Here is a 26,132-nt window from a genome sequence, read left to right as displayed (position 1 = left end):
GACAATTATCCATACTATCCCTTTGTTCAGATGAATAAATTGCAGTACAAGCAGGTTAAGTTTCTTGCCCCATAATAAAGTAGGAGGTAAATTAAATCTGACTCTGTGACTGATTTACTTTAAACAAAGTTTATAAAAATACATTCTAGCTTAAATCTCTTTAATGATGCCACTGTTACAAACTTGCTTTCTGTTAGCTTCCTTGACTGATAGTAAAATAGGTGGTGTTATAGCTAGTTCACTGGTATTGTACCTGAGACCATTTTTATCTTCTATAGCCTAGAACATAGACGTACTCTGGAAAGTGAATTTTGAATAAGAAAAATATTCACCTACTGTTAACCTCAGAAAACAGCATTTGAAATCCACTGATCTAGGCAAAAGGCAAAGATTGTTGTAATTAGAAGTGCAAAGAAGAATGAAACTGCAGAATTTCAAATTGCAATAGATTTCACAGGGCTTGCCAAACCTATGGAATATATATGAAGTCAAGAGACTGGGCAGGCTTCCTTGGTAAAGAATCCACCTGTAATAGGTCAGAAGGTTCTACTGGAGAAGGAAATGGCAAATATCACTCCAGTATTCTTTCCTGGGAAATCTGAGGGACAGAGGAGCTTGGTGGGCTATAGTCCATGGGGGGCAAAAGAGCAGGACATGGCTTAGTGACTAAACAACAATGACAACATAAGATTGGAAGGATTCTGATTGATCCAGAAATATTTGCATTAGATGTTTAGAAGGAAAATGATCTCTAACAACAGATATCAGTTGAAGAAGATAGTTTGTGGGAAATTTTAAACTGAAAACAGAAATAAAAGTGCCCAATATAGATGAATATTTAGTAATACTGATGGGGCACAGGAGTAGAATCCCAAGGAAACACCCACATTTGGAAGGATAAGCCTTCTCAAGTCCTTCAGGGAAAACATGCCAAGTGTAAACAAACCAGACAAATGGGTAAAGACACATCCAGACCAGTAGGTAAAAGGAATGATTGATTTAGGGAGTAGATTAAAGAGACACAGTGAAAGGTACAGATGAACCTGTTCAAAAGCATATGTGTATGCTGTGCTTAGTTCAGTCATGTCTGATTCTTTGTAATCCCATGGACTGTGGCCCACTAGGCGCCTCTGTCCATGGGATTCTCCAGGCAAGAACACTGGAGTGGGTTGCCGTTTCCTTCTCCAGAGGATCTTCCCAACCCAGGGGTCAAATCCATATCTCCAGCATCTCCTGCATTGCAGGCTGATTCTTTATGGTGAGCCACCAAGGAAGCCCACAGAACATCTACGGCCAGGTAAATTGGAAAAAAAAAAAAAAAAGAAGAAGAAGAAAGAAAGAAAGATTTTCAGGCTTAAACTGATTTTGATAGGTCAAGAATGATGAAGACTGAGGAAAACCTGATGTGTCTGACAAACAGAAACTTGACAGATTTTGAGAAAACACCTTAAAGCAGTTTGTTGAGGATCAGTGCCAGACTACAGACTATGAGGTACATTTATGAGGAGACCATGAGGAAATAAAGCATGGAGACGGTGAGTAGACTAGTCTGACAATAGAAAAGGAAGTCAGATTAAAGGTAGTGGATTGCATTTTCCATTCAAAGACTAACTCAAAGTTCGTAGTTCTTTCCTTATGTTAAGAATGCTATATTCACCATTATGACACCAGTTATCAGAAGTTTACATTCTTTGGACTTTTAATTCCTAAATAGCAGTATCAAGTTTACATATAGACAACCAGAAAAAGTCTAAATTAGATTCATATTTAAGCCATTTACCTTATTATTTGTAAGCACTTTTTAAATAATTCTTCAAAGTTTCTAAGACGTATTAAAGGATTTAATAAAACAATGCACATTGTTTTCTTTGATAAAATTTTTTGTTTCCATAGATAAAAGTTCACATTGTTTTCATAAATCTGCTTGAGGATAAATTGAATTGTATGCAATGACTGACTGGCAACGACATCTGAGTAAATTATTCAGAAATCATCCAATGATTCTTGACATTTTTAGTTAACTTGTAGCATATAAAGACAATAAGCTTTCCAGACAGACATAATAAATAAAGGATTTATTATTTATTATTATTTCTGTCCTGTATTATTAAGGGACAGAAAAATAAATAAAGGATTGATAAAAGCCAAATTAGTACCCTATATTCCTGCAGAACTTGACATAAAAACTGAATACTATTCAGCTTCTTTAACATAAATCCTACAGTAGGAGTGTCCTAATCACAAGTTTCCAAGTTTCTTGAAACTATTCATAAGTTGAAAACTCTGAAAAAAGGATTAGAAGAAGAAAAGTCTCCTGGGTTTAGGATAAAACATTTAATACCCAGTGCAGAATCTAGTACCAGTATGTACAGCCTGGTATAGTGGAGTGGGTATAGCTTTTCCCTTCTCCAGGGGATCTTTCCAAGCCAGGGATCTAACCCAGGTCTCCCGCATTACAGGCAGATTCTTTACCAACTGAGTCACAAGAGAAGCCCAAGAATACTGGAGTGGGTAGCATATGCCTTTTCCAGCAGATCTTCCTGACCCAGGAATTGAACAGGGTTCTCCTGCTTTGCAGGAGGATTCTTTACCAACAGAGCTATCAGGGAAGTAAAGATACCCTATGTCCAAGGGCAAAGAAGAAGCCTCACAAAGATGTTAGGAGGGGCGAAATCGCATTTAGAATCAAACCCCGTATCAGTCAGAGATGCTAGGAGGGCTCAAACAAACCTTGTGTGCACTAGGACCCAGAGACTCCACAGAGACTGAGCAAAAATTGTTTCAGTGTCTCCTGCAGAGGTACGGGTGAGCAGTGGGCTGCTGCAGGGACAGGGGCTCTGGGTGCAGCAGACCTGGGTGTGGCATAAGCCCTCTCGGAGGACATCGCCATTAATACCACCACAGAGCCACCAGAACTTACACAGGACTGGGGAAACAGACTCAGGGAAGGCACAAACAAAACCTTGTGCACACCAGGACCCAGGAGAAATGAGCAGTGACCCCACAAGAGACTGACCCAGACTTGCCATGAGTGTCCAGGAGTCTCCAGCAGAGGCGTGGGTCGGCGGTGGCCTGCCGCAGGGTCGGGGACACTGAGTGTGGCAGTTTGTGCATGGGACCTTATGAAGGAGGGCGCCATTATCTTCATTACCTCCACCATGGTTTGGCCTCAGGTCAAAAAACAGGGAGGGAACACAGCCACACCCACTGACAGAAAATTGGATTAAAGATTTACTGAGCATGCCACCCATCAGAACAAGACTCTGTTTTCCCCTCAGTCAGTCTCTCCCATCAGGACGCTTCCATAAGCCTCTTTTCCTTATCCCTCAGAGGGCAGACAGAATGAAAACCATAATCACAGAAAACTAAACAGTCTGATCACAGGGACCACAGCCTTGCCTAATTCAGTGAAACTATGAGTCATGCTGTGTATGACCACCCAAGATGGACAGGTCATGGTGGAGGGTTCTGACAAAACGTGGTCCACCGGAGAAGGGAATGGCAAACCACTTCAGTATTTTTGCTTTGAGATCCCCATGAACAGTATGACAAGGCAAAAAGATAGGACATGGAAAGATGAACTCCCCAGGTCGGTAGGTGCCCAATATGCTACTGGAAATCAGTGGAGAAATAACTTCAGAAAGAATGAAAAGATGGAGCCAAAGCAAAAACAAAACCCAGCTGTGGATGTGACTGGTGATGGAAGTAAAGTCCGATGCTGTAAAGAGCACTATTGCATAGGAACCTGGAATGTTAGGTCCATGATTAAGGTAAATTGGAAGTGGTCAAACAGGAGATGGCAAGAGTGAACATTGACATTTTAGGAATCAGCAAACTAAAATGGGCTAGAATGGGTGAATTTAACTGAGATGATTATTATGTCTACTACTGTGGCAAGAATCATTTAGAAGAAATAGAATAGCTATTATAGTCAACAAAAGAGTTTGAAATGCAGTACTTGGGTGCAATCTCAAAAATGACAGAGTGATCTCTGTTCATTTCCGAGGCAAACCATTCAATATTACAGTAATCCAAGTCTATGCTCTGACCAGTAATGTTGAAGAAGTTGAAGTTGAAAGGTTATATGAAGACCTACAAGAACTTCTAGAGCTAACAAGCAAAAAGGATGCCATTTTCATTATAGGGGACTGGAATGCAATAGTAGGAAGTCAAGAGATACCTGGAGTAACAAGCAAATTTGGACTTGGAGTACAAAAAGAAGCAGGTCAAAAGCTAACAGAGTTTTGTCAAGAGAATACAATGGTCATAGTACACACCCTCTTCCAAAAACACAAGAGAAGACTCTATACATGTTCATCAACAAATGGTCAACAGCAAAATCAGATTGATTATATTCTTTGCAGCAAAAGATGGAGAAGCTCTATAGAGTCAGCAAAAGCAAAACTGGGAGCTGACTGTGGCTCAGATCATGAACTCCTTATTGCCAAATTCACACTTAAAATGAAGAAAGTAGGGAAAACCACTAGATCATTCAGGTACAACCTAAAACAAATCCCTTACAATTATACAGTAGAAGTGAGAAATAGATTCAGGGGATTAGATTTGACAGACAGAGAGCCTGAAGAACTATGGATGGAGGTTTATGACATTGTATAGGAAGCAGTGATCAAGACCATTCTGAAGAAAAGAAATGCAAAATGGCAAAAATGGTTGTCTGAAGAGGCCTTACAAATAGCTGAGAAAAGAAAAGATGCAAAAGGCAAAGGAGGAAAGGAAAGATATACCCATTTGAATGCAGAGTTCCAAAGAACAGCAAGGAGAGAAAAGAAAACCTTCCTTAGTGATCAATGCAAATAGAGGAAAACAACAGAATGGGAAAGACTAGAGATCTCATTAAGAAAATTATAGAACAGACTTGTGGACTCTGGGAGAAGGCGAGGGTGGGATGTTTCAAGAGAACAGCATTGAAACATGTATATTATCTAGGGTGAAACAGATAACCAGCCCAGGTTGGGTACATGAGACAAGTGCTCAGGCCTGGTGCACTGGGAAGACCCAGAGGGATCGGGTGGAGAGGGAGGTGGGAGGGGGGACTGGGATGGGGAATACATGTAAATCCATGGCTAATTCATTTCAATGTATAACAAAAACTACTGTAATGATGTAAAGTAATTAGCCTCCAACTAATAAAAATAAATGGAAAAAAAAAATTAGAGCTACCAAGGGAACATTTCATGCAAAGATGGGCTCAATAAAGGTCAGAAATGGTACAGACCTATCAGATGCAAAGGATATTAATAAGAGGTGGCAAGAATACATAGCAGAACTACACAAAAAAATACCTTCATGAGCCAGATAATCACGATGGTGTGATCACTCACCTAGAGCCAGACATCCTGGAATGTGAAGTGAAATGGGCCTTAGGAAGCATAACTATGAACTGGTGGACATGATGGAAATTCCAGTTGAGCTATTTCAAATCCTAAAAGATGATGCTGTTAATATGTAGCACTCAATATGCCAGCAAACTTGGAAAACTCAGCAATGGCCATAGGACTGGAAAGGTCAGTTTTCATTCCCATCCCAAAGAAAGCTAGTTAAGAATGCTCAAACTACTGCACAATGCACTCGTCTCACACATTAGCAAAGTCATGCAAAATTCTCCAAGCCAAGCTGCAACAGTACATGAACTGTGAACTTCCAGATGTTCAAGCTGGTTTTAGAAAAGGCAGAGAAACCAGAGATCAAATTGCCAACATTCACTGGATCATTGAAAAAGAAAGAGAGTTCCAGAAAAAAAATCTACTTCTGCTTTATTGACTGTGCTAAAGCCTTTGACTGTGTGGATCACCATAAACTGTGGAAAATTCTGAAAGAGATGGGAATACCAGACTTTCTGACCTGCCTCCTGAGAAATCTGTATACAAGTCAAGAAGCAACAGTTTGAACGTGACATGGAACAACAGACTGGTTCCAAATCAGTAAAAGGAATACTTCAAGACTGACTGTTATCACTCTGCTTATGTAACATATATATGCAGAGTACACCACAAGAAATGCTGGACTGGTTGAAGCACAAGATGGAATCAAGATTGCCAGGAGAAATATAAATAATCTCAGATATGCAGATGCCACCTCCCTTATGGCAGAAAGCGAGGAGGAATTAAAGAGCCTCTTGATGAAAGTGAAAGAGGAGAGTGAAAAAGTTGGCTTAAAACTCAAAATTCAGAGAACTTAGATCATGGCATCTGGTCTTATCACTTCATGCAAATAGATAGGGAAACAATGGGAACATTGACAGACTTTATTCTGGGGGACTCCAAAATGACTGCAGATAGTGACTGCAGCCATGAAATTAAAAGACACTTGCTCCTTGGAAGAAAAGCTATGACCAACCCAGACAGCATATGTAAAATCAGACATTCCTTTCCAACAAAGGTCCATCTAGTCAAAGCTGTGGTTTTTCCAGTAGTCATGCATGGATGTGAGAGTTGGACTATAAAGAAAGCTGAGCAGTGAAGAGCTGATGCTTTTGAACTGTGGTGTTTGAGAAGACTCTTGAGAGCATTGGACTGCAAGGAGATCCAACCAGTCCATTCTAAAGGAAATCAGTCCTGAATATTCATTGGAAGGACTGATGCTGAAGCTGAAACTCTAATACTTTGATCACCTGATGTGAAGAACTGACTAATTTGAAAAGACCCGGGTTCTGGGAAAGACTAAAGGTGGGAGGGAAAAGCGATGACAGAGAATGAGATGGTTGGATGGCATCACCGACTCGATGCACGTGAGTTTGAGCAAGCTTCGGGATTTGCTGATGAACAGGGAGGCCTGACGTGCTGCAGTCCATGGGGTTGCAAAGAGTTGGACACGACTGAGGAACTGAACTAAACACAGTCTAGAAGAGAAAAAGAGATAAGCTAAGTATATTCAAGTCCATTCTGATGACCATATTTTCTTGGAATAAATGGGCTGATCAGGAGGTAAGAGTGACTTTGCTGAATCTCACTGTTTGAGTAGCAAAACCAATTCAGATGTTTGAAAGAGAGTAGAACAGGATCCATTCCGTCTGTAGTTTATCTGGAGCAAAGCCAGTACAGAAGGTTGGAATGGAACAGGGGTACATTTTAAGTGATGTTTAGTCCAACACAGGCTGTTATTTCTGATTCAATGACTGTGACCATAAGTGCTGAATTACCAGAAGAGTGTTAATAACCAGTTCTCTCTGGCTGTAGGATGGTTAAAAACTCTGGTAGGCTTCTCAGGTGGTGCTAGTGGTAAAGAGCCCTCCTGCAAATATAGGAGACAAAGGAGACCTGGGTTCAATCCCTGGGTTGGGAAGATCCCCTGGAAAAGGGTATGGCAATCCACTCCAGTATTCTTGCCTGGAGAATTCCATGGACGGAGTAACCTGAGAGGCTACAGTTCATTGGGTCATACAGTCAGACACAACTGAAGTGACTTAGCACACTCTTATATAAGAACTCTGATACATAGCCTTTGCATTTTTTATGTTGTAGTTACTCCCATCATGGTTGATCTTAGTCTACCAAGATATGAAGAGAAGCACACAACCAACCCTTGCAAGCAGGGACAAGAGAGCTTCAATACACTGCCAGAATAGCCAAGAATATTCCACACAATAAGTGATAAAAGTAAATTGCTTCAGGCTTCTCTTTGATCTTTGTATAGTTTGCTGTGTCCCTGTATTAAGACCCTTAACCACATCTGCAAAAATCCCTTTACTATATAAGGTAACATTCAAAGATTCCAGGAATTGGGAAATGGATGGCTTGGGGACATTATGCAACCTACCACGATCTTCAAGGGTATGCCATTTTTCAATATTTCCCCACTACTTTTAGGACCTGCCTTATTCAGCAGTGAATTAATGTGGCTGATTCAAAAATTATGTAAGTATGTGATTCTGTGCATAATTTTCTCATCGACACAATTCTTACTCTAAAAGGAAATCTGATGTCTACACATCAGTCCTTGGCTGATGACTTTGCCTGTAGTTCATTTGTTTAAAAACAACTTTAGACTTCCCACCACCACCAAATATTAGGTTATCTGCATCTATAGTCTTTTTACTTTTCTCCCCACTGTGACAACTGATGAATTCTCTAATAAAGGCCACACTCTTTCTGCATGCATTCTGACTATATCCTAAATCATTATCCAAGCTACTTCCTTGGAATAATTATTCTTCTCTCTTTAGCACTATCCAACTTGAGGGATGGCAAAAGAACCCAAGGACTATTTTTATTAATATTTTTCTTTCTTTTCTTCTTTTCATCCTCTCTGTATCACTTTGGAGCCACTATAGCCCTGGAGAAGGGTCTGAAGAAATCCCTTCAGACCTACCTTAGGAAGGAATTCGACCTTATAGGTGAAGATTCTATCTGGAGCAGAAGAGGAGTGAGGAGCCCAGTGTTGTACACAGTGGATTGTGGGAAGATACTTCACTTTAGTGAACCTATTATTACAATGCAATGTTTCTCTCTGTACCTAGAAATGCATTTAATATCACATATGATATCAGTAAATCAATCTAAACTTTGGGTTTTAATTCATACTTGCTTGTTTTCCATCCTTTCATGTTAATACTCGTAAGGTTTTTAGAACAATGCTTTACATGTATCATTAATTGTAAATGTTGATTGAATAAAAATAATAAATGTTGATTGAATAAAAATAAGATAAACTGAAAAAAAATCTTCAGAACTAGACTGAGAATTTGAATGACAGTAGAAATGAAAGTATGAGCTTGTCATATATAATGCATAGATAGAAAGACCTTGAAAGGAGACCAGAAATAATAGTCTAGGGGAAGCAGAAGTGTGTTGTATCAAGGGAGAGATACAGCAGTTGTAGAAATAAAAGGCTGTCAAAAGACAGAAGTGGTTAAAAGGGGGTGATTGATAAATTCTTGTATGCTTTGCAGAATATTGGCTCCTTGTTCACTACCCTCCAAACCATTAGCAAAATTCTGTATTACTTATAAATGCTTTTGAAGCTAGATTTATTTGTCTTGTTTACAATACAATGATCTGTGAGAGTTCTCCATGGAGCACTGAACCAGGGCAGGCAGATCCTGTGATGCAAGGTTACACTAGTATTTCATGTACTATAGCCCCTTGTGTTATATTGTAAGCTACCTAAGGACAATTATTGCACTTGTTTTGCACTCCATTATATCCCTACTGTTTAACAAATTGTCTGGCACAAAGTAGGTGCGCAACAGATTTGTTAATGTGTGAGGATAATTTTTCACAGTGCCAGCAGAAGAAAATCTGATCATGTTGTTCATGTGCTTGCTATCTTCTAAAGTTTCCCCTCTATACTCTGGATCATTTTGGCATGTCTAAATGACCTTGGACAGAATTTTTACTCCCTGCAATTGCACGGCAGCCAGGTCTGTGGAGACACAAACAGTTTCACTCAGTTGCAACTTGAGAGCATCTTGTAAATGCACATGGGAGTTAACCGCCTGTGGAGTCACCTTTAGGAATGGAAACCCATTGGTATGTCTGCCAAGGAGATTATCCTGAATGCATCTCAATGCTCGGGTACTGTGAGACCAAGCTTCAGCTGCCTGTTCAAAGTGGTTGTCTCCATAATGCAACCTTGCTTTTCACTGTTTCACTCCTCAACCCCACCCCAGCCCACACTCCTACTTTCTGGAATACATTTCATATAAACTACCTATAAACAAATTTCGTTCCAAGCCAAAATAATATATTTTACAATAGTTTATAAAACTTCATTTTTACTTAGAGGGAAATAATTTGCCTATGTATATAGTCTCTGTTATTTTTAGAAAGGTCTTCCTTTTTTCTGAGAAGTGCAAAAAAATGTAATGTTCTGAAATGATTTTTATAGCTAACTCTATGGTCACAGCAGATTAAAGGTAATTTTTATATTCAACCCCCTGCAGAGGTGTTTGCCAAGTTTGCATAAATATCCATTATAATGCCTGTCTCTGCAGCGGTATGTAAAACCCAGCAGGAATTGCAGCTGACTGTGATGCAAAAATGGAATCATCCATGATCATATTCTGTTTTTATTTTCAGACTAAGTGTTTAATATAAGCCACCTACTTGGGAAATCATTCAAGAATATGTCCTTTTTATGAACACACTCTTCAATTACTATTTTGAAGAGAGATCAAATAGTAATGTAAAAGTCTTTTGAATTAAGAACAATTCCAAACTATTCAATGCCTTTCTGTGAAAGCAAAATTGTTAGTTGCTTGGTTGTATCAGACTCTTTGTGACCCCATGAACTGTAGCCTGCCAGATTCCTCTGTCCATGCCATTATCCAGGCAAGAATAATGGAGTGGGAAGCTATTCCCTTCTCCAGGGTATCCTTTTTACCCAGGGATTGAACCTTGGATTCCTGAACTCCAGGCAGATTCTTTACCATCTGAGCCACCAGGAATGATATTAAATATTTCCTGGTTTTTAGTTTTCATTTTTATTTTTTGCCTATTATGTTGATATAAACTCTATATCCCTTCAGTAAGCTCAGTAATTTTTAATAGAAACAATTCATTTAGCAATGTATATAAATATTACATCTAAGAAGCTTGGACACTGTTGTGTGTTTCCCAATCCGGCAAGCTTGGATTCTTTCTGAGAGGGCGTGACTGTGAGAGGTGGGTCAACAGTCGGCTCTGCTTCGATGTGAAGGCCTGGAATTGGCTGTTGGGCTGCAGACATTCACGTGCAAAAATGAGAAGTTTTTGCATTCTGTGCCACAATTCACATTAAGAACTTTAGCTTTCCTTGGAAAGTTCATGCATGTCATTGAGACAAGCCTTTTGGTCTTATCGGATGTAGGGACAGGGAAGAGAATGGATTCCCAATATTGATAGATGATACAGATGTTTAACATACATACCGTAAGTCCTCCTTTGTTTGGCACGATTTCTTATGCCCACCCCTAGCTAACTTTGATTTCAGAGTTTTTTCAGGTTTCCATTGGGTACATGGTTTTTATTCCTTTCTTTGGATCCCTTAAACTTTATTCTAGGTTGGCTCAGTGGTAAAGAATATGCCTGCAAACAGGAGAAGCAAGTTAGATCCCTGGGTCCAAAAGATCCCCTGGAGGAGGAAGTGGCAACCCACTCCAGTATTCTAGCTGGGGAAATCCCATGGACCGAGGAGCCTGGTGGAATACAGTCCACAGGGTTGTAAAGAGTCGGACACATCTGAGAAACAGCCTGACTAATCCTTAAACTCACATCCCTCCTTATCCTTCCAGAAATACGTCAATGTGTCTCATTTGTTAATGAAATGCTACCTCTCCTCACTGATGATATGAATATTTCTACGGGGTGTCCGAACAGAGACAGGAGACAAATACAGGCACCCAGTCCACCAACTTAAGTGTATGCCCACTTCTCACTGAAATACTCATTTTCCTTGATTCCCTTGACACTACATTACTGTTTTTCCTCTTATCGCGCTCATGTCTTCTTGCTATCCTTTGTAGGGTTTTCGTTCTTTACCTTTCCATTGCAATTTGGATTAGTCAAGGCTTGGTTCTAAGCTCACTTCATTCCATCCTCATTTCATGGGTTTTCTTTCTTTACATTCCTCCCTGCCCCCCCAGGGAGTTCAGAGTGTTTCATTTGAACCCAGCCCCTCGCCACAAACTCTCCAGGACGTCAGTCCCCCCCTCAGCTGGACAGTACCACATCACTCCGCAGGGAGCACAGCCTCCAGGGGTGCCCCTCGTGGTGGTCCCAGAGGAGACCACTGGGGAGCTGCTGGCGACGGCAGGAGCCGAGGGCTGGCATGCACACAGGTGGAAGCGTGGCTCACGTCACCGCCTCCTTCACAGGTGGAAGCGTGACTCACATCACCGCCTCCTTCAAGGGTTTTCTTAACCACAGTAATGGTTCATTTATCATTTGCATTATGGAGACTCATGTTCATATTTCATCACTATTATTGAAACTGAATTGTGTTTGCATAGCAAAATTTTAAGAGAAATCACATTCAAAGTGTATCACAATATTATTTCCTTGTTATATTCAATTTAAAGTTTTGGTCATAAAAAACAGGTCCAGGAGAGCACACATGTCCACAAATACCTTTAAAATCTGTAACAATATGATACTGAATGCTAATTGTATACTAATCATTTGTTAACATCTATTTATTTTCAGCTTTTACAGTCAGTCTATGGGAAAGTTTAGAACTCTTGGTTACATTTACAGGAGAGACTATCAGAGTAAAAATGGCAGATGAAAGGACATAAAAGCAATGTAGAAAAGGTAAGGGAAAAGCAGGAGTGAAACTATCACTTCATGTAAGAGAAAGTCAAGAATTATTTCCAAGAGTTAAGAAGATAGTAGAGACAAGCACATTGTCAAATTAAAAAGGACACAACAGAAAAGCACTATATAAATATAATATGTGGGTGGATAGAAGAAACATGTATATCATATGAGGGAGTAAACAGTTACTCTCTAAACTTGATTAAACAAGAAGCACAGTTTATATGAAAATCATGGGAAGAAAACTATGAGAAGTTAAGCAACTGGCTTTAGGGAATGAGATTGGATGGAAGAGAGGTTTGGCTCCCCACTCCCCCCCGCATCAGCACTTATAAACCTCTACATTCCTCTGATAAGGGTATCTCTTTATGTTAAAAAATAAAAATTAGTAGACAATCACCAAGAAAACAACAACCTTAGATAAATTATAGAAAGAACAAATGTGAATTTTCTAACTTTTCTAACACAAATCTTACAAAGACTGTTATTGAATGATGTACTTGAAATTTAGCAGGTGTTTTCCACCTGTTTCTTTTAACTTAGATGTTAACTTTAAAATAACAGTTTTAGAGACCTGTGCACCCCCAGTGTTCATCGCAGCACTGTTTATAATAGCAAGGACATGGAAGCAACCTAGATGCCCATCAACAGATGAATGGATAAGGAAGCTGTGGTACATATACACCATGGAATATTACTCAGCCATTAAAAAGAATTCATTTGAATCAGTTCTAATGAGATGGATGAAACTGGAGCCCATTATACAGAGTGAAGTAAGCCAGAAAAATAAAGAACATTACAGCATACTAACACATATATATGGAATTTAGAAAGATGGTAATGATAACCCTATATGCAAAACAGAAAAAGAGACACAGATGTACAGAACAGACTTTTGGACTCTGTGGGAGAAGGCAAGGGTGGGATGTCTTGAGAGAACAGCATCGAAACATGTATATTATCTATGGTGAAACAGATCACCAGCCCAGGCTGGATGCATGAGACAAGTGCTCCAGCCTGGTGCACTGGGAAGACCCAGAGGGAGCGGGTAGAGAGGGAGGTGGGAGGGGGGGATCAGGATGGGGAATACATGTAAATCCATGGCTGATTCATGTCAATGTATGACAAAACCCACTACAGTATTGTAAAGTAATTAGCCTCCAACTAATAAAAATAAATGAAAAAAAAAAAAAATAAAATGAGTTTTATTTTAAAATTTTATTGAGCCTTTTATATAGTACCTCACAATTTTTTTTTTAAATATAGGTGTTTGTAAAATAAGAATAAGTCAACAATTTCAACTGCTTCAGTAAATTCAACCAATATGACTAAAAATATTTTTTTAACTTAGGGACATAATTTTAGTTATATAAGAAACAACGTCTGAAAAGGCCAAAGTGCTATGCTCTGAAAAGGCCAGTGGGAATGAAAATCAACAGTCTAAGAGGAGGAACTGGTTTTAGCAGGAGGAGGGAAAGTGGAGTATCTCTACTGAATTAGAATAAGGGAAGAACACTATAAACGGAGATGTAGTTAGATTTGAATTTCCGTTCATAGGAAAATAAACTTGACACTTAAATAGTTTTGTAAAGCAGTGGGTAGAAAAGGAGGCTGTCCAGTTTGAGAAAAGAAGACAAGATTCCAAGAACTTTTGGGAGAGTTACAAATTGAGCATCCACATCAATTTACTAGGATTGAGGGACAATGTTGAAGCTGGTGATCATGCATGCTTGATGAGTATAACTTTCTAGTAGCTTTCAGGATCCAAAGCAGTCACAAATTAAGTGTATAGTGAGTCCATTAGGATTGGGGTTTTGACAAACAAGAGCAACAGAATCAGAAGGGCAAATAACTTTAAATATCAGCAAACAAATTACACTAATCGTTCTAGAAATGCTTGACAATGGAAAGTAGAAGGTAAATTTAAGTGCTATAGCTGGGCCACGAAATTAAAGAAATGGAAGAGTGCTCAAATTGAGCACCGAGCTTTTATTCACTAGTGAAGGTGGAATCAGTTTTGGATTCTGACTTCACATGTGCTTCTCTCCCTCGTGAAAGTCAATGTAATGTTTACAGCTGTTGTGTGAAAAGCAGGCAGGACAGCCTAAACGACCTCAATTCAGTTCAGTTCAGTCGCTCAGTTGTGTCCGACTCTTTGTGACCCCAAGAACTGCAGCATGTCAGGCCTCCCTGTCCATCACCAACTCCCGGAGTTTACTCAAATTCATGTCCATTGAGTTTGTGATGCCATCCAGCCATCTCATCTTCTGTCTTCCCCTTCTCTTCCTGCCCCCAATCCCTCCTAGCATCAGGGTCTTTTCCAATGAGTCAACTCTTTGCATGAGGTGGCCAAAGGGCTTATCCAAAAGCACGGTATTATTACATCAGTTCAGTTCAGTCACTCAGTCATGTCTGACTCTTTGCAGCCCCATGAATCTCAGCATGCCAGGCCTCCCTGTCCATCACCAACCTCCAGAATCCACCCAAACCCATGTCCATGAGTCGCTTATGCCATCCAACCATCTCATCCTCTGTTGTCCCCTTCTCCTCCTGCCCTCAATCTTTCCCAGCCTCAGTGTCTTTCCAAATGAGCCAGCTCTTCGCATCAGGTGGCCAAAGTATTGGAGTTTTAGCTTCAAATCAGTCATTCCAATGAACACACAGGAATGATCTCCTTTAGGATAGACTGGTTGGATCTCCTTGCTGTCCAAGGGACTCTCAAGAGTCTTCAACACCACAGCTCAAAAGCATCAATTCTTTGGTGCTCAGCTTTCTTCACAGTCCACTCGCACATCCATACATGACTACTGGAAAAATCATAGCCTTGACTAGATGGACCTTTGTTTGCAAAGTAATGTCTCTGCTTTTTAATATGCTGTCTAGTCTGGTAATGACTTTCCTTCCAAGGAGTAAGCGTGTTTGAATTTCATGGCTTCAGTCACCATCTGCAGTGATTTTGGAGCCCAGAAAAATAAAGTCAGCCACTGTTTCCACTCTTTCCCCATCTATTTGCCATGAAGTGATGGAGCCAGATGCCATGATCTTAGTTTTCTGAATATTGAGCTTTAAACCAACTTTTTCACTCTCCTCTTTCATTTTCATCAAGAGGCTTTTTAGTTCCTCTTCACTTTCTGCCATAAGGGTGGTGTCATCTGCATATCTGAGGTTATTGACATTTCTCCCAGCAATCTGGATTCCAGCTTGTGCTTCCTCCAGCCCAGTGTTTCTCATGATGTACTCTGCATATAAGTTAAATAAGTAGGGTGACAATACACAGCTTTGACGTACTCCTTTTCCTGTTTGGAACCAGTCTGTTGTTCCAGGTCTAGTTCTAACTGTTGTTTCCGGACTTGCATACAGGTTTCTCAAGAGGCAGGTAGGGTGGTCTGGTATTCCCATCATTTTCAGAATTTTCCACAGTTTATGGTGATCCACACAGTCAAAGACTTTGGCATAGTCAATAAAGCAGAAATAGATGGTTTTTTTTTTTTGGAACTCTCTTACTTTTTTGATGATCCAGCAGATGTTGGCAATTTAATCTCTGGTTCCTCTGCCTTTTCTAAATCCAGCTTGAACATCTGGAAGTTCATGGTTCACGTATTGCTAAAGCCTAGCTTGAAGAATTTTGAGCATTACTTTACTAGCATGTGAGATGAGTGCAATTGTGCAGTAGTTTGAGTATTCTTTGGTATTGCCTTTCTTTGGGATTGGAATGAAAACTGACCTTTTTCAGTCCTGTGGCCACTGCTGAGTTTTCCAAATTTGCTGACATATTGAGGGCAGCACTTTCATAGCATCATCTTTTAGGAGTTTGCATAAATTAGTGTAAATGGAATTAGTTATTGTCTGGTCAACAAAATGTTACGATTTTCAAACTAAGATATTTCAAATTCTTGAGGAATTAATGAGAAAATACTCAAAAGTTTATGAAAATGGCTTATAGAGAATCACTTCATTTGTAAGCTACCAACTAGATAAGTTTTTAAAATGCATGTGTATTTTCCTTCATTTTGTTCACCCTATAGACATTCTTATATAATTTTGAGTTTGGCCTACTATACACACAGTCATAGCTTTAACTGTAGTGATGGACTACACAGTGAGGACCCTTCCATCTCTTTATCCAGCCCAGTTCTTTCTTGTGCATATTAAGATTATATATCAGTATAGGTACCGCATATTTCCACATAGATGTCCCATAAACATCTCATTATTCCTTTATCTGTCTTATCTCTTTTCATGAAAAGAATCATGACCCATCCGATGAACTAGGTGAAAGCTTCCTCCTACTCCAGAGCCCCGTGTTTAATTAAGCATCACGTTCTGACAATTCTACCTTGTTGGGATCCCAGGCGTGTTTTCTACCCTTCAGTGTTATTACTGCTGCCTTCATTCGGTCCCTCACTTAGCTTCGGTAGCCTCTAAATTGGTCTCCCAATTTTCCTTCTTATTTCTCATCTCTCCTCCATGCCGTTACCTAGAAGTGTGACCTTTTGTAGTTCACTGCATGTCTTTAAAACTGGCTTCCTCATCTCTGAAATAGACACTGCATTTATACATTCTACCTGATAGAATCATAGGATTATTGAGAATAAATACATGCATTATATGTAAACTCTGGTTATACTGGCCATACTTCACTGCAGCACATACTCTAAACTAAGCATATAAAAGACTACCATTGAAACAGATTATCTTTTAAGCTTCACAATCCATCAGGATTCTCGAGCTCACTTCTTAATAATACCTTCATAGATTTTTTATTGCATGACAGAGCAAGCCACATATCATATATCAACTGTAATATAGCACTTTACTTCTTTAATGCAATGCTTAGCTGTAAATGTCTGTAACGACAAATGAAGTATTTAAATTTGAAGATACTTTGGATATATGGCAATACCTATAAATATAGAATCATCATTTCTGCCTGAATTGCACTTAAAAAGTTCCAACTGCTTCTATTATTGGAAAAGTAATAATAACAATTATGACTACACCATGAAGTATTAAAGGCTGAACATTCAATTGAAGGTGGTTAAAATGAAAAAGTGATGAAAAATGAACCTTGTAAAATGCTTGCAATTTATACACATATGCTATATAAAGGCCCTAAAGAGCAAAGAAAAGAACTGTGGAGTTTTTATTACAGTTCATCTTTTCAGAATCCCTTTCCCTTTCTGGCACTAGGGTAGTGCTATGGTTAATAGTTCTCATCTATAGATGATCCTTTTCCTATGTAAGAAAATTTATTCTAAGATATGCAAATCTTAGACTAGAAGTGTAGGGTTTCTAAATATTGCAAATGTCTTTTTATTTTATTTGTGCTAGGTTTAAGTGTTTAGAAGACCACTAATACATTTTTAAAGTGTTTTTATACAGAAGTACAGTTCTTACAGTACTGTGTTAATTTCAGATATACAGCATAGTGATTCACTATTTTTGCAGATGATACTCAATTTTTCACATTTGAAGTAGCTAACCATTAGATCCAGGTCAGGCAACTTACCATCATTACGCAGAGTCAGTGGTGTTGGAGGACTAAGTACTCGAGCATTCGTCACTGTGTTTTTCACCAGACAAATATAGCTGCCAACATCTGATGTTTGGACTTTAGAAATATAAAGGTTGCCTGTCTCCTGGGAAATGAACCGCCGGCTGTCTTCGGCCACAAAGGAAGGGAACTCGTTAAATACCCAGCTATAGATGATTTCTGAAAATATACAAAATTTAATGGTTGAAAGATACATTATTTTATTAACAGTTAAACAACAAAGCTTTTATTAAGTGTTACATATGTTGCAAGATCATACATATGTGATTCAGATATCTATATCATTTTGTATTTTATGTTCAAAGAACTATAGCTCTTCATGATTAAAGGAAGATCTGAATATTTTATTTCTTGAATATTTCTTAAAGCCTTTATCCATTCATCTATGCACTCATTCACTCAATTCTAATGTGTGTTGAATGTGTTTTACATGACTGGCACTGTGATATGATAGCACTGAAATTAAAAAGATGAGAGAGAGAGAGTTTCCCATTCTCAAAGATCAGTCTAATGAAGAGATCTACCTAAACCTATGGAAAACAATGTAGAATAAAGAAATGGAGATGTGCACTGTATCGAAAGGAAGATGAGGGAAAAGACAGTTAAGCCACAAGTCAATCAGCAAAAACTTCTTCAGCTGAGATGCCTGAGCTACATTCATTTACTAATTTTTTCACCAAATACTAGTTGAGGGTCATGGTAGGCCAAGAATGCTCTAAGTGGGAGGAAAAAAAAAAATGTCTGTGTTCTCATGGAGCTTTCATTATAGTGGAAAGAATACAGATCCAAAGAAATAATACAGATCCAAAATAAGTATTTGTCAAGTGGTAATAAGTGCTGGGAAGAAAGCCAAAGCACGAATAAAGAGCTGGAGAATGACAGGGGTGAAAAAGACATGTGCATTTATATTTTAAAACTCTGACTGCTGGGTAGAGATGAGACTGTGTGAGGACAAAGCAGGGACCAGGGGAAGGAGAAGCAGGAGGAATAATATCCACTAGCCCTAGTGGCTATTTTCAAAACAGACGTGCAATATGTAAATGATTTGCACTAGAATGGTGCTTAGTGGTAGGGACAGTAGTGGTAAAATGGTGAGAAGTGATTGGTTCTAGTAAAAACGTGATGCTTGAGCTGATTGGAATTGCTGATGGATTGATTATGAAATGTGAAAAGGCAAAAAAGATTAGTCAAGGAGTAAGATTTTGAGCCACCACCACAGTTCTGAGTTTACTGGAGTGAAAAATCCAAGAAAAGGAATTAGAGGTTAGAGATACTGGAAATAAATCCAAATGACTAACACAGATTGAAATGGTGTGTATGTTGTGTTAAGGAACTTGCACTCTATCCTGGATGTTTCCTAGCAAAGAGTTAACATAAATATGTACATCTGTAGGTGTAGGGAAAGAACAAATTAGCCATGATGGCACAGTCAGGCTCTCACACGTCATGGCCTCTGGCTCTTGCCCCATGTTTTGTGAATAATAATTATGTAACAGCTGAGATCACTTAGAGCGCTGTGCATGCCAGTCACGAGGTACTTGCTTGGCCACAGGCTACTCTATACCATACACCTGTAGGAGCTTCAGCATGAAAGCCCTGGCTGCTGCTGCATTGGGACTATATTGGAGTGGCATCATGGTTATCTTATGTGAGGTTATGTTAGGGTTCCATTATGGCCATATTATGGTCATTTCTGGCGGCTGCTGCAGCTGCTGCCTTAGCCAGGAAAGAGGCTATGTTATGAATGCCATGCCAGCCAGGAGAGAATAAATGTGTCTGCAGTTCCTATGGCTCCTCACCTCTTCTTCCAGCCTCTTAGCTTGCCCCTTGGGTTCAGCGATCAGTGTGAACAGCAAGAAAATTGACATCATGGACAGGAACAGTGATACAGTTGGTATAGTCAGCAGGGTACCCAGCAGGGTAGAGGAGCCCGAGGCTCCAATGCATGGAAGAAGCCAGTGGCCACCTTATAGCATATGGTACCATGTGGCCACGATCCTCTCAGCGTGGATTCTGGTGGAAGACTGGGAGGCAGTGGACAGGTCACCGGCTAGCACTGAAAAGGCATTACAGGCAGTGAATTCCTGTTTGCTGAACAAGGCAGCATGCGCTGCCGCTGGCCCCATCGGGTGGATTTTCCTGACTGCCCTGAAGGGGAATATGGATCATGCCCTATGCAATGCCACCCCAGCGCACAGGGTGCAGAGATGCTTGGAAGAGCTAGAGCAATGTATGTTGATGTTAGGGGCTTGTGGCCCTACCCACGGCCTTGAAGAACCCAGCATCTCTGACAGTGAGGCAGGGAGTGGCAGTGATGATGAACATTATGAGATTAAGGATAACGATGATGGACGTTGTGAGACTGCGGATGCCTGCTTGGCAGCGAGGCCTGTTGTACAGCAGAAAGTAAAGCAGGAGCAGCCTATGGCCTGGGGGGGACATCTTCAAGGGGCCCCCGATGTGACCGAGTCCACAACACATCAGTCATGTACTCAGGTGGAGTTGGTTGACTTGGGTAAGCAGTTTTGGCAAAAGCATGGTGGGGGGTGCAGGGGGGGCCATTAGCAGCATGGCTTTTGTGACTTTGGGACACAGGGGTGGACAGTATCATATGTGTTAGGGATGAAATAGAATCAGTCCAGTTTAGTTCAGTTGATTAGTTACATCTGACTCTTTGCGACCCCATGGACTACAGCACTGTCCAGGCCACCTTGTCCATCACCAACTCCTGGAGCTTACTCAAACTCATGTCTGTTGAGTTGGTGATGCCATCCAACCATCTCATCTTCTGTCATCCCTTCTCCTCCTGCCTTCAATCTTTCCCAGCATCAGGATTTTTTCCAATGAGTCAGTTCTTCACATCAGGCGGCCAAAATATTGGAGTTTCAGCTTCAGCATCAGTCCTTCCAATGAATATTCAGAACTGATTTCCTTTAGGATGACCTGGTTGGATCTCCTTGCAGTCCAAGGGACTCTCAAGAGTCTTCTCCAACACCACAGTTCAAAAGCACCAGTTCTTCAGTGCTCAGCTTTCTTTATAGTCCAACTCTCACATCCAGGCATGACTACTAGAAAAACCATAGCTTTGACTAGACGGACCTTTGTTGGCAAAGTAATGTCTCTGCTTTTTACTATGCTGTCTAGGTTGATCATAACTTTTCTTCCAAGGAGCAAGTGTCTTTTAATTTCATGGCTGCAGTCATTATCTTCAGTTATTTTGGAGGGTTGGCATCTATAGCCATTTACCTTTCATTGGGAAAAAGGTTGCAGAATGCTAGACTACTCATGCAAGGGAGGCCTAACCAAACGCATGCCTTCATGGAATGGATTAATGCTGTCACCCACATTATGTGGTCAAACGTGGGAGAGCTCCTGGATACTGTGAGTAAATGGCATATATATACCAAGCTGACCCAAATGATGAGAGAACTGGGGAGAAATCATTGATATTTAACCTAAATACCTGAGGCCCAGATGGCAAGCGTTTCACTGGCAGCATTCAATGTGCCATTTTGAACAATGCCCCATCTATTGCTTTTGAATCCAGGACTGCTATCCTTGTCATCTATGGGTGGTGCCACATCTATGAGGTGACCTTGATAGTGGCTAGCTTGGAAGAAACAGAGGGATGGCAGGAGGCAAAGGGGATTAGAACTGTGAAGACCCTGAAGGGGGCCTGAGCTGGTAAAGGCCCCCTCCTGGTGATGAGAATGCAAGTGTGGGCTGATTTGTTGGCAGCAGGAATTGATAAATAAAACTGATACGCAGCCCAGTGCTCTGCTCCCAGAGCTATGGAGGCAACTGAGACCAGAGCAGCAGTTTACCAAGTTTGGGGAGCGTCCACAGCAAGAGGTACAGGTGGTTCAGTTAAAAGATTACATGGCGCCCAAGAATGTTCTTTTGGATGATGCCCTTTTCCACTTTGAATAGGGCTCAGATTAAGGTGCCCTTCTGAAAAGTCAGGGACCGGAGACCGAATGTAGAACTTATAATTCACTGGTCACTAGCTAATGTACAGAAAGTAATGGCCCTGGTTGACACCAGTGCCGAAGGCAACCTTGTTTACATCTAGCCAGAGGCTGTGTCCTTACCTTTGGAAATTGGAAGGTTCCCTATGTGAAAGGCTTTCTTCTACGATGTATGATGTAGGCTTAAGCTGTGTTCTATAATGTAGATCTAGAGCAGTGAACTGTAAAGGCTATGTCTTGTGATATACTACTACCTTCTCATTCTCTTGTGGATTTAGAACAGTGTGAAAGCATTTGGAATCATAAGGTGCCCTGTGAATGCCAAAATTCCCCTCCTTGAAGGGGTGGGCCTGGCGCCTGTAGGGGGTTTTTGCAGGTCCTTGATTAAAAAAAGCCTGAAGGGGTGGAGTTGATCCTGTGGAGGCTTTCCTGAAATTTTACAAGGACAACCAGTGGACTAGACTTGGCCAAGGAAGATAAAGGCACTCCACAGTGGGTGGCTCTTCTAGCCCCATGAGGGCAAGGACTGCAACATGAGTTCCAGGTGATACCTGGCATTGGGTTTTGCCCTGTATTGGGGATGTAACTGTTTGTTGTTGAAGCATCTACTGCTGTTGCAAGATGGAAATTCAAGAATCAGTGTTACTCACCAAGGGACCATCACAAGAGACGGATTGCATGTGGATTATGAGGTGAGGGACCATGAAGGGGTGGCGTTTAGGGAAAGAGCAAATTAGCCAAGATGGCGTGGTCAAGCTCTCTTGCCTCATGGCCTCTCGCTCTTGCCCGACGTTTGGTGAATAATGATTATGCAGTATCTGAAATCATGGCATTCAGTCCTATCACTTCAGGGCAAACAGATGGGGAAACAATGGAAACAGTAACAGACTTTATTTTCTTGGGCACACAAAACACTGCAGATGGTGACTGCAGTCATGAAATTAAAAGATGCTTGCTCCTTGGGAGAAAAGATATGACAAACCTAGACAGCATATTAAAAAGCAGAGACATTACTTTACCAAAAAAGGTGCATATAGTTAAAGCTATGGCTTTTCCAGTAGTCATGTATGGGTGTAAGCTGAGCTCCAAAGAACTGATGCTTTTGAACTGTGGTGTTGGAGAAGACTCTTGAGAGTCCCTTGGACTGCAAGGAGATCAAGCCAGTCAATCCTAAAGAGAATCAGTCCTGAAGATTCATTGGAAGGACTGAAGCTGAAGTGGAAGTTCCAATACTTTGATCACCTGATGTGAAGAACTGACTCATTGGAAAAGACCCTGATGCTGGGAAAGATTGAGGGCAGGAGGAGTAGGGGACGACAGAGGATGAGATGGTTGGATGACGTCACCGACTCGATGGACATGAGTTTGAGCAAGCTCCGGGAGTCGGTGATGGACAGGGAAGCCTGGCGTGCTGCAGCCATGGGGTTGCAAAGAGTCGGACACGACTGAGCAGCTAAACTGAACTGAACTGAACGGCTGCGCTCATTTACAACACTGCGCATGCGTGTTACGAAGTCCTTGCTGGGTCACAGGCTCCTTAGCGTGGTACCCCTGTAGGAGTTTCACCATGAAAGCCCTGGCTGCTGCCGCACTGGGGCTACACTGGCGCGACAGCATGGTTACGTGATACTATGGCTTCATTATGGCTATACTACGGTTACGTGATACTATGGCTTCATTATGGCCATACTACGGTTATGTGATACTATGGCTTCATTATGGCCATACTACGGTTACGTGATACTATGGCTTCATTATGGCTATACTACGGTTACGTGATACTATGGCTTCATTATGGCCATACTACGGTTACGTGATACTATGGCTTCATTATGGCTATACTACGGTTACGTGATACTATGGCTTCATTATGGCCATACTACGGTTATGTGATACTATGGCTTCATTATGGCCATACTACGGTTATGTTCTGGCTGCTGCTACAGCGGCTACACCAGCCGGGAGAGTCTGTGTTACGGCTGCCATGCCAGCCAGGAGAGAATAAACGTGTCCGCAGTTCCTATGGCTCCTCACATCTTCTTCCGGCATCGTAGCTCGTGCCTTGCCTACCCTGGGTTCAGCGAACAGAGAGAACAGTGTGAACAGCAAGACAATTGCCATCATGAACAGGAACAGTGATACAGTAGGGTATTCTGGTGATTCTGCAAAGGCTGAATTTGAGTAAACCCAAGGTTGCCGAAGGGAGCAAGAGAACAGTATTGCATACTGAAGGTAAGAGCTGAAGAAATCTGAATCAGAACCTAATCATAGCAACAAGAAGAAGGATATTGGGATATTAACCCAAAAATACATAGGAGGGGCTTGCCTGGTGACTCGGACAGTAACGGATCCTCCTGAGATGCATGAGACTTGGGTTTGATCCCTGGGTCAGGAAGATCCCCTGGAGAAGGGAATGCTTACCCACTCCAGTATTCTTGCCTGGAGAATTCCATGGACAAAGGAGAGTGGTGGGCTCTATCTCATGTAGTCACAAAGACTACACTTTCAAGACACATGAAGAGACAGATATTTCATATCTCCCTTGAATGGCTGGGAGGAGGATGGCCTGTGAAGTTCAGGATTAAATAAAAATAAGGTCAAATTCATTTAAGGAGAAAGATCATTGGTTCACTGTCAGGACATTTTGAGTTTGAGGCAAATCCACATAAGCAGTTCCAGCAGTTGGTAAACATGTGTTTGAAGTCCATGAGAGTAAATCTGGGGTTGGAATATGTTGGTATACTGGTATAATTGAATCAGGTAAGTAGATGAGAATAAATACGGTGAGAAGACAGTTCTCTGGAAAGCAAAACATCTAGATAAAAAAGGAAAACAAGAAATGTTAAGAAGGGGAGAGGGAAGGAACCACTGAAAATATTCAAGGGGAATAAAGAAATGCAGTACCACAGAGGCCAATGGCGCAACCATTTCAGGAGGGTTAAATAATGCCAGCTAAGGAAAAAGGACTTAGTAGGAATATTTGTAAAGATAATAAAGGTAAATGCTACTTAAGATTGACATTTGCGATATCACTGAATGGCAACTTCAATAGATGAGTGGAAATCAAAACCATATCGCAACTGAGTTAATAAAAGAAAAAAATGTATGCTAATAGCATTAAAATCTCAATAGACATTAGAATTACCTGTGCTATAGCTGAAAGAACAGATTCCGAGGTCCCCTTTCTCCACAGTTGTTTGTTTAATAACACCACCTGAACTTTTAAGAAAGCTCAAATGTGATTTTAATCTACAGTGAGGATTGGGAAGCCCTATTTTTTGCCTTTCTTCTCTTCCTTTTTCTCTCTCCTTCCTTCTCTCCCTTCTCCTCCCTCCCTCCTTTCTTCCTTCCAGTATTCTAATTGTTATAATGAGAGTTTCATTTGTTGCTGAAACATCACTCAGACATTTTGATACTTTTTGCAATTTACTTTTGGGTTAAACTTTACTGCAGTTATCTCAATTTTTGATTTGTATTACTAGAAATTTTGGAAGAAATAAAGCAAAGAACAATCACATTAGAGACTATCATTAACTGAAATCTAATTTTGTTGTGTCAATAGTGTTTCCTGAGTCAATGTTTTGTAAAATATTTTTAGAATAAGCAGAAAGTATTTACACAAAATTGGCATTTTTCTCAAATTTTATAGGTTAATGGGCATTTGGGTATTCAACAATGTTTATTTAGTTTTTAAAAAAGTTTCTAGTTTTATATAGCAAAGCATTTCATAATTTTAAGAAGGACAAAAAGTGGAAATAGTACACAGTAGAAAAGCTGACAGTCTGAATTTGGATTGGGTTTTCTGCCTGTGCAAAAAATGAATATATTGAGCTGGTCTAAACCTCTCTTAAAGTTACTGTTTACCTTCTCTTACACATTTTTTTTTCATTGTCTATCAGCATTTATTTAAAATTCTTTTCAAACTTGTCTTCAATTTTGTAAAAAAAACAAGCATTCACTTTACTTTTAGTATGTCAGAACCTGAAGATAACAAAATGATTCAGGAAAGTAGTAAAACATAGTTGGCTCTGGGGGCATATTCTTTACTCCAATTTAACACTTTGTTTCATAACAATTATGCTTGGCCTTAAAATATTTTAATATAAGCTGATATAGTAAATATTGAAATCTTAATATCATTATGCATTATCAGAAGCACCTTAAGACTAGTTGGTCTGTTGTGATTTTTCCCATTCTTCTCAGGTTTTTTTTTTAATGGTATGTTTGAATTAGACAATCTTTAAAATGTTTTAGAAGTCTTGATATTATTCTTCAGTGTGCACCCCCTAAAGTTTTTATGTTAAATTTCTCTAATGCATTTTTTTATACTGTGTGGTAACATACATTTTGTTGACAAGC

General features: G+C 40.3%; 1 protein-coding gene across 2 annotated transcripts in view; it reads right to left on the bottom strand.

Moving 5' to 3' along the window:
• The window catches only part of CNTN5 (contactin 5), a 1,548,293-nt gene that overhangs the window by 402,750 nt on the left and 1,119,411 nt on the right, over nucleotides 1-26,132 (bottom strand). Inside the window, exon 8 of one of the 2 annotated variants that reach the window (XM_020891379.2) lies at nucleotides 17,761-17,964. The exons of the other annotated variant lie outside the window; for it this stretch is intronic. Within the exon in view, the coding sequence (XP_020747038.2) occupies nucleotides 17,761-17,964 (204 nt within the window). The remainder of the gene's footprint in view (nucleotides 1-17,760; nucleotides 17,965-26,132) is intronic. 2 annotated transcript variants of the gene reach the window in all.

This window comes from Odocoileus virginianus, chromosome 10 (assembly GCF_023699985.2).
Source record: "Odocoileus virginianus isolate 20LAN1187 ecotype Illinois chromosome 10, Ovbor_1.2, whole genome shotgun sequence".
Lineage (NCBI taxonomy): Eukaryota > Metazoa > Chordata > Mammalia > Artiodactyla > Cervidae > Odocoileus > Odocoileus virginianus.
This window is presented reverse-complemented; position numbering and strand designations above follow the sequence as displayed.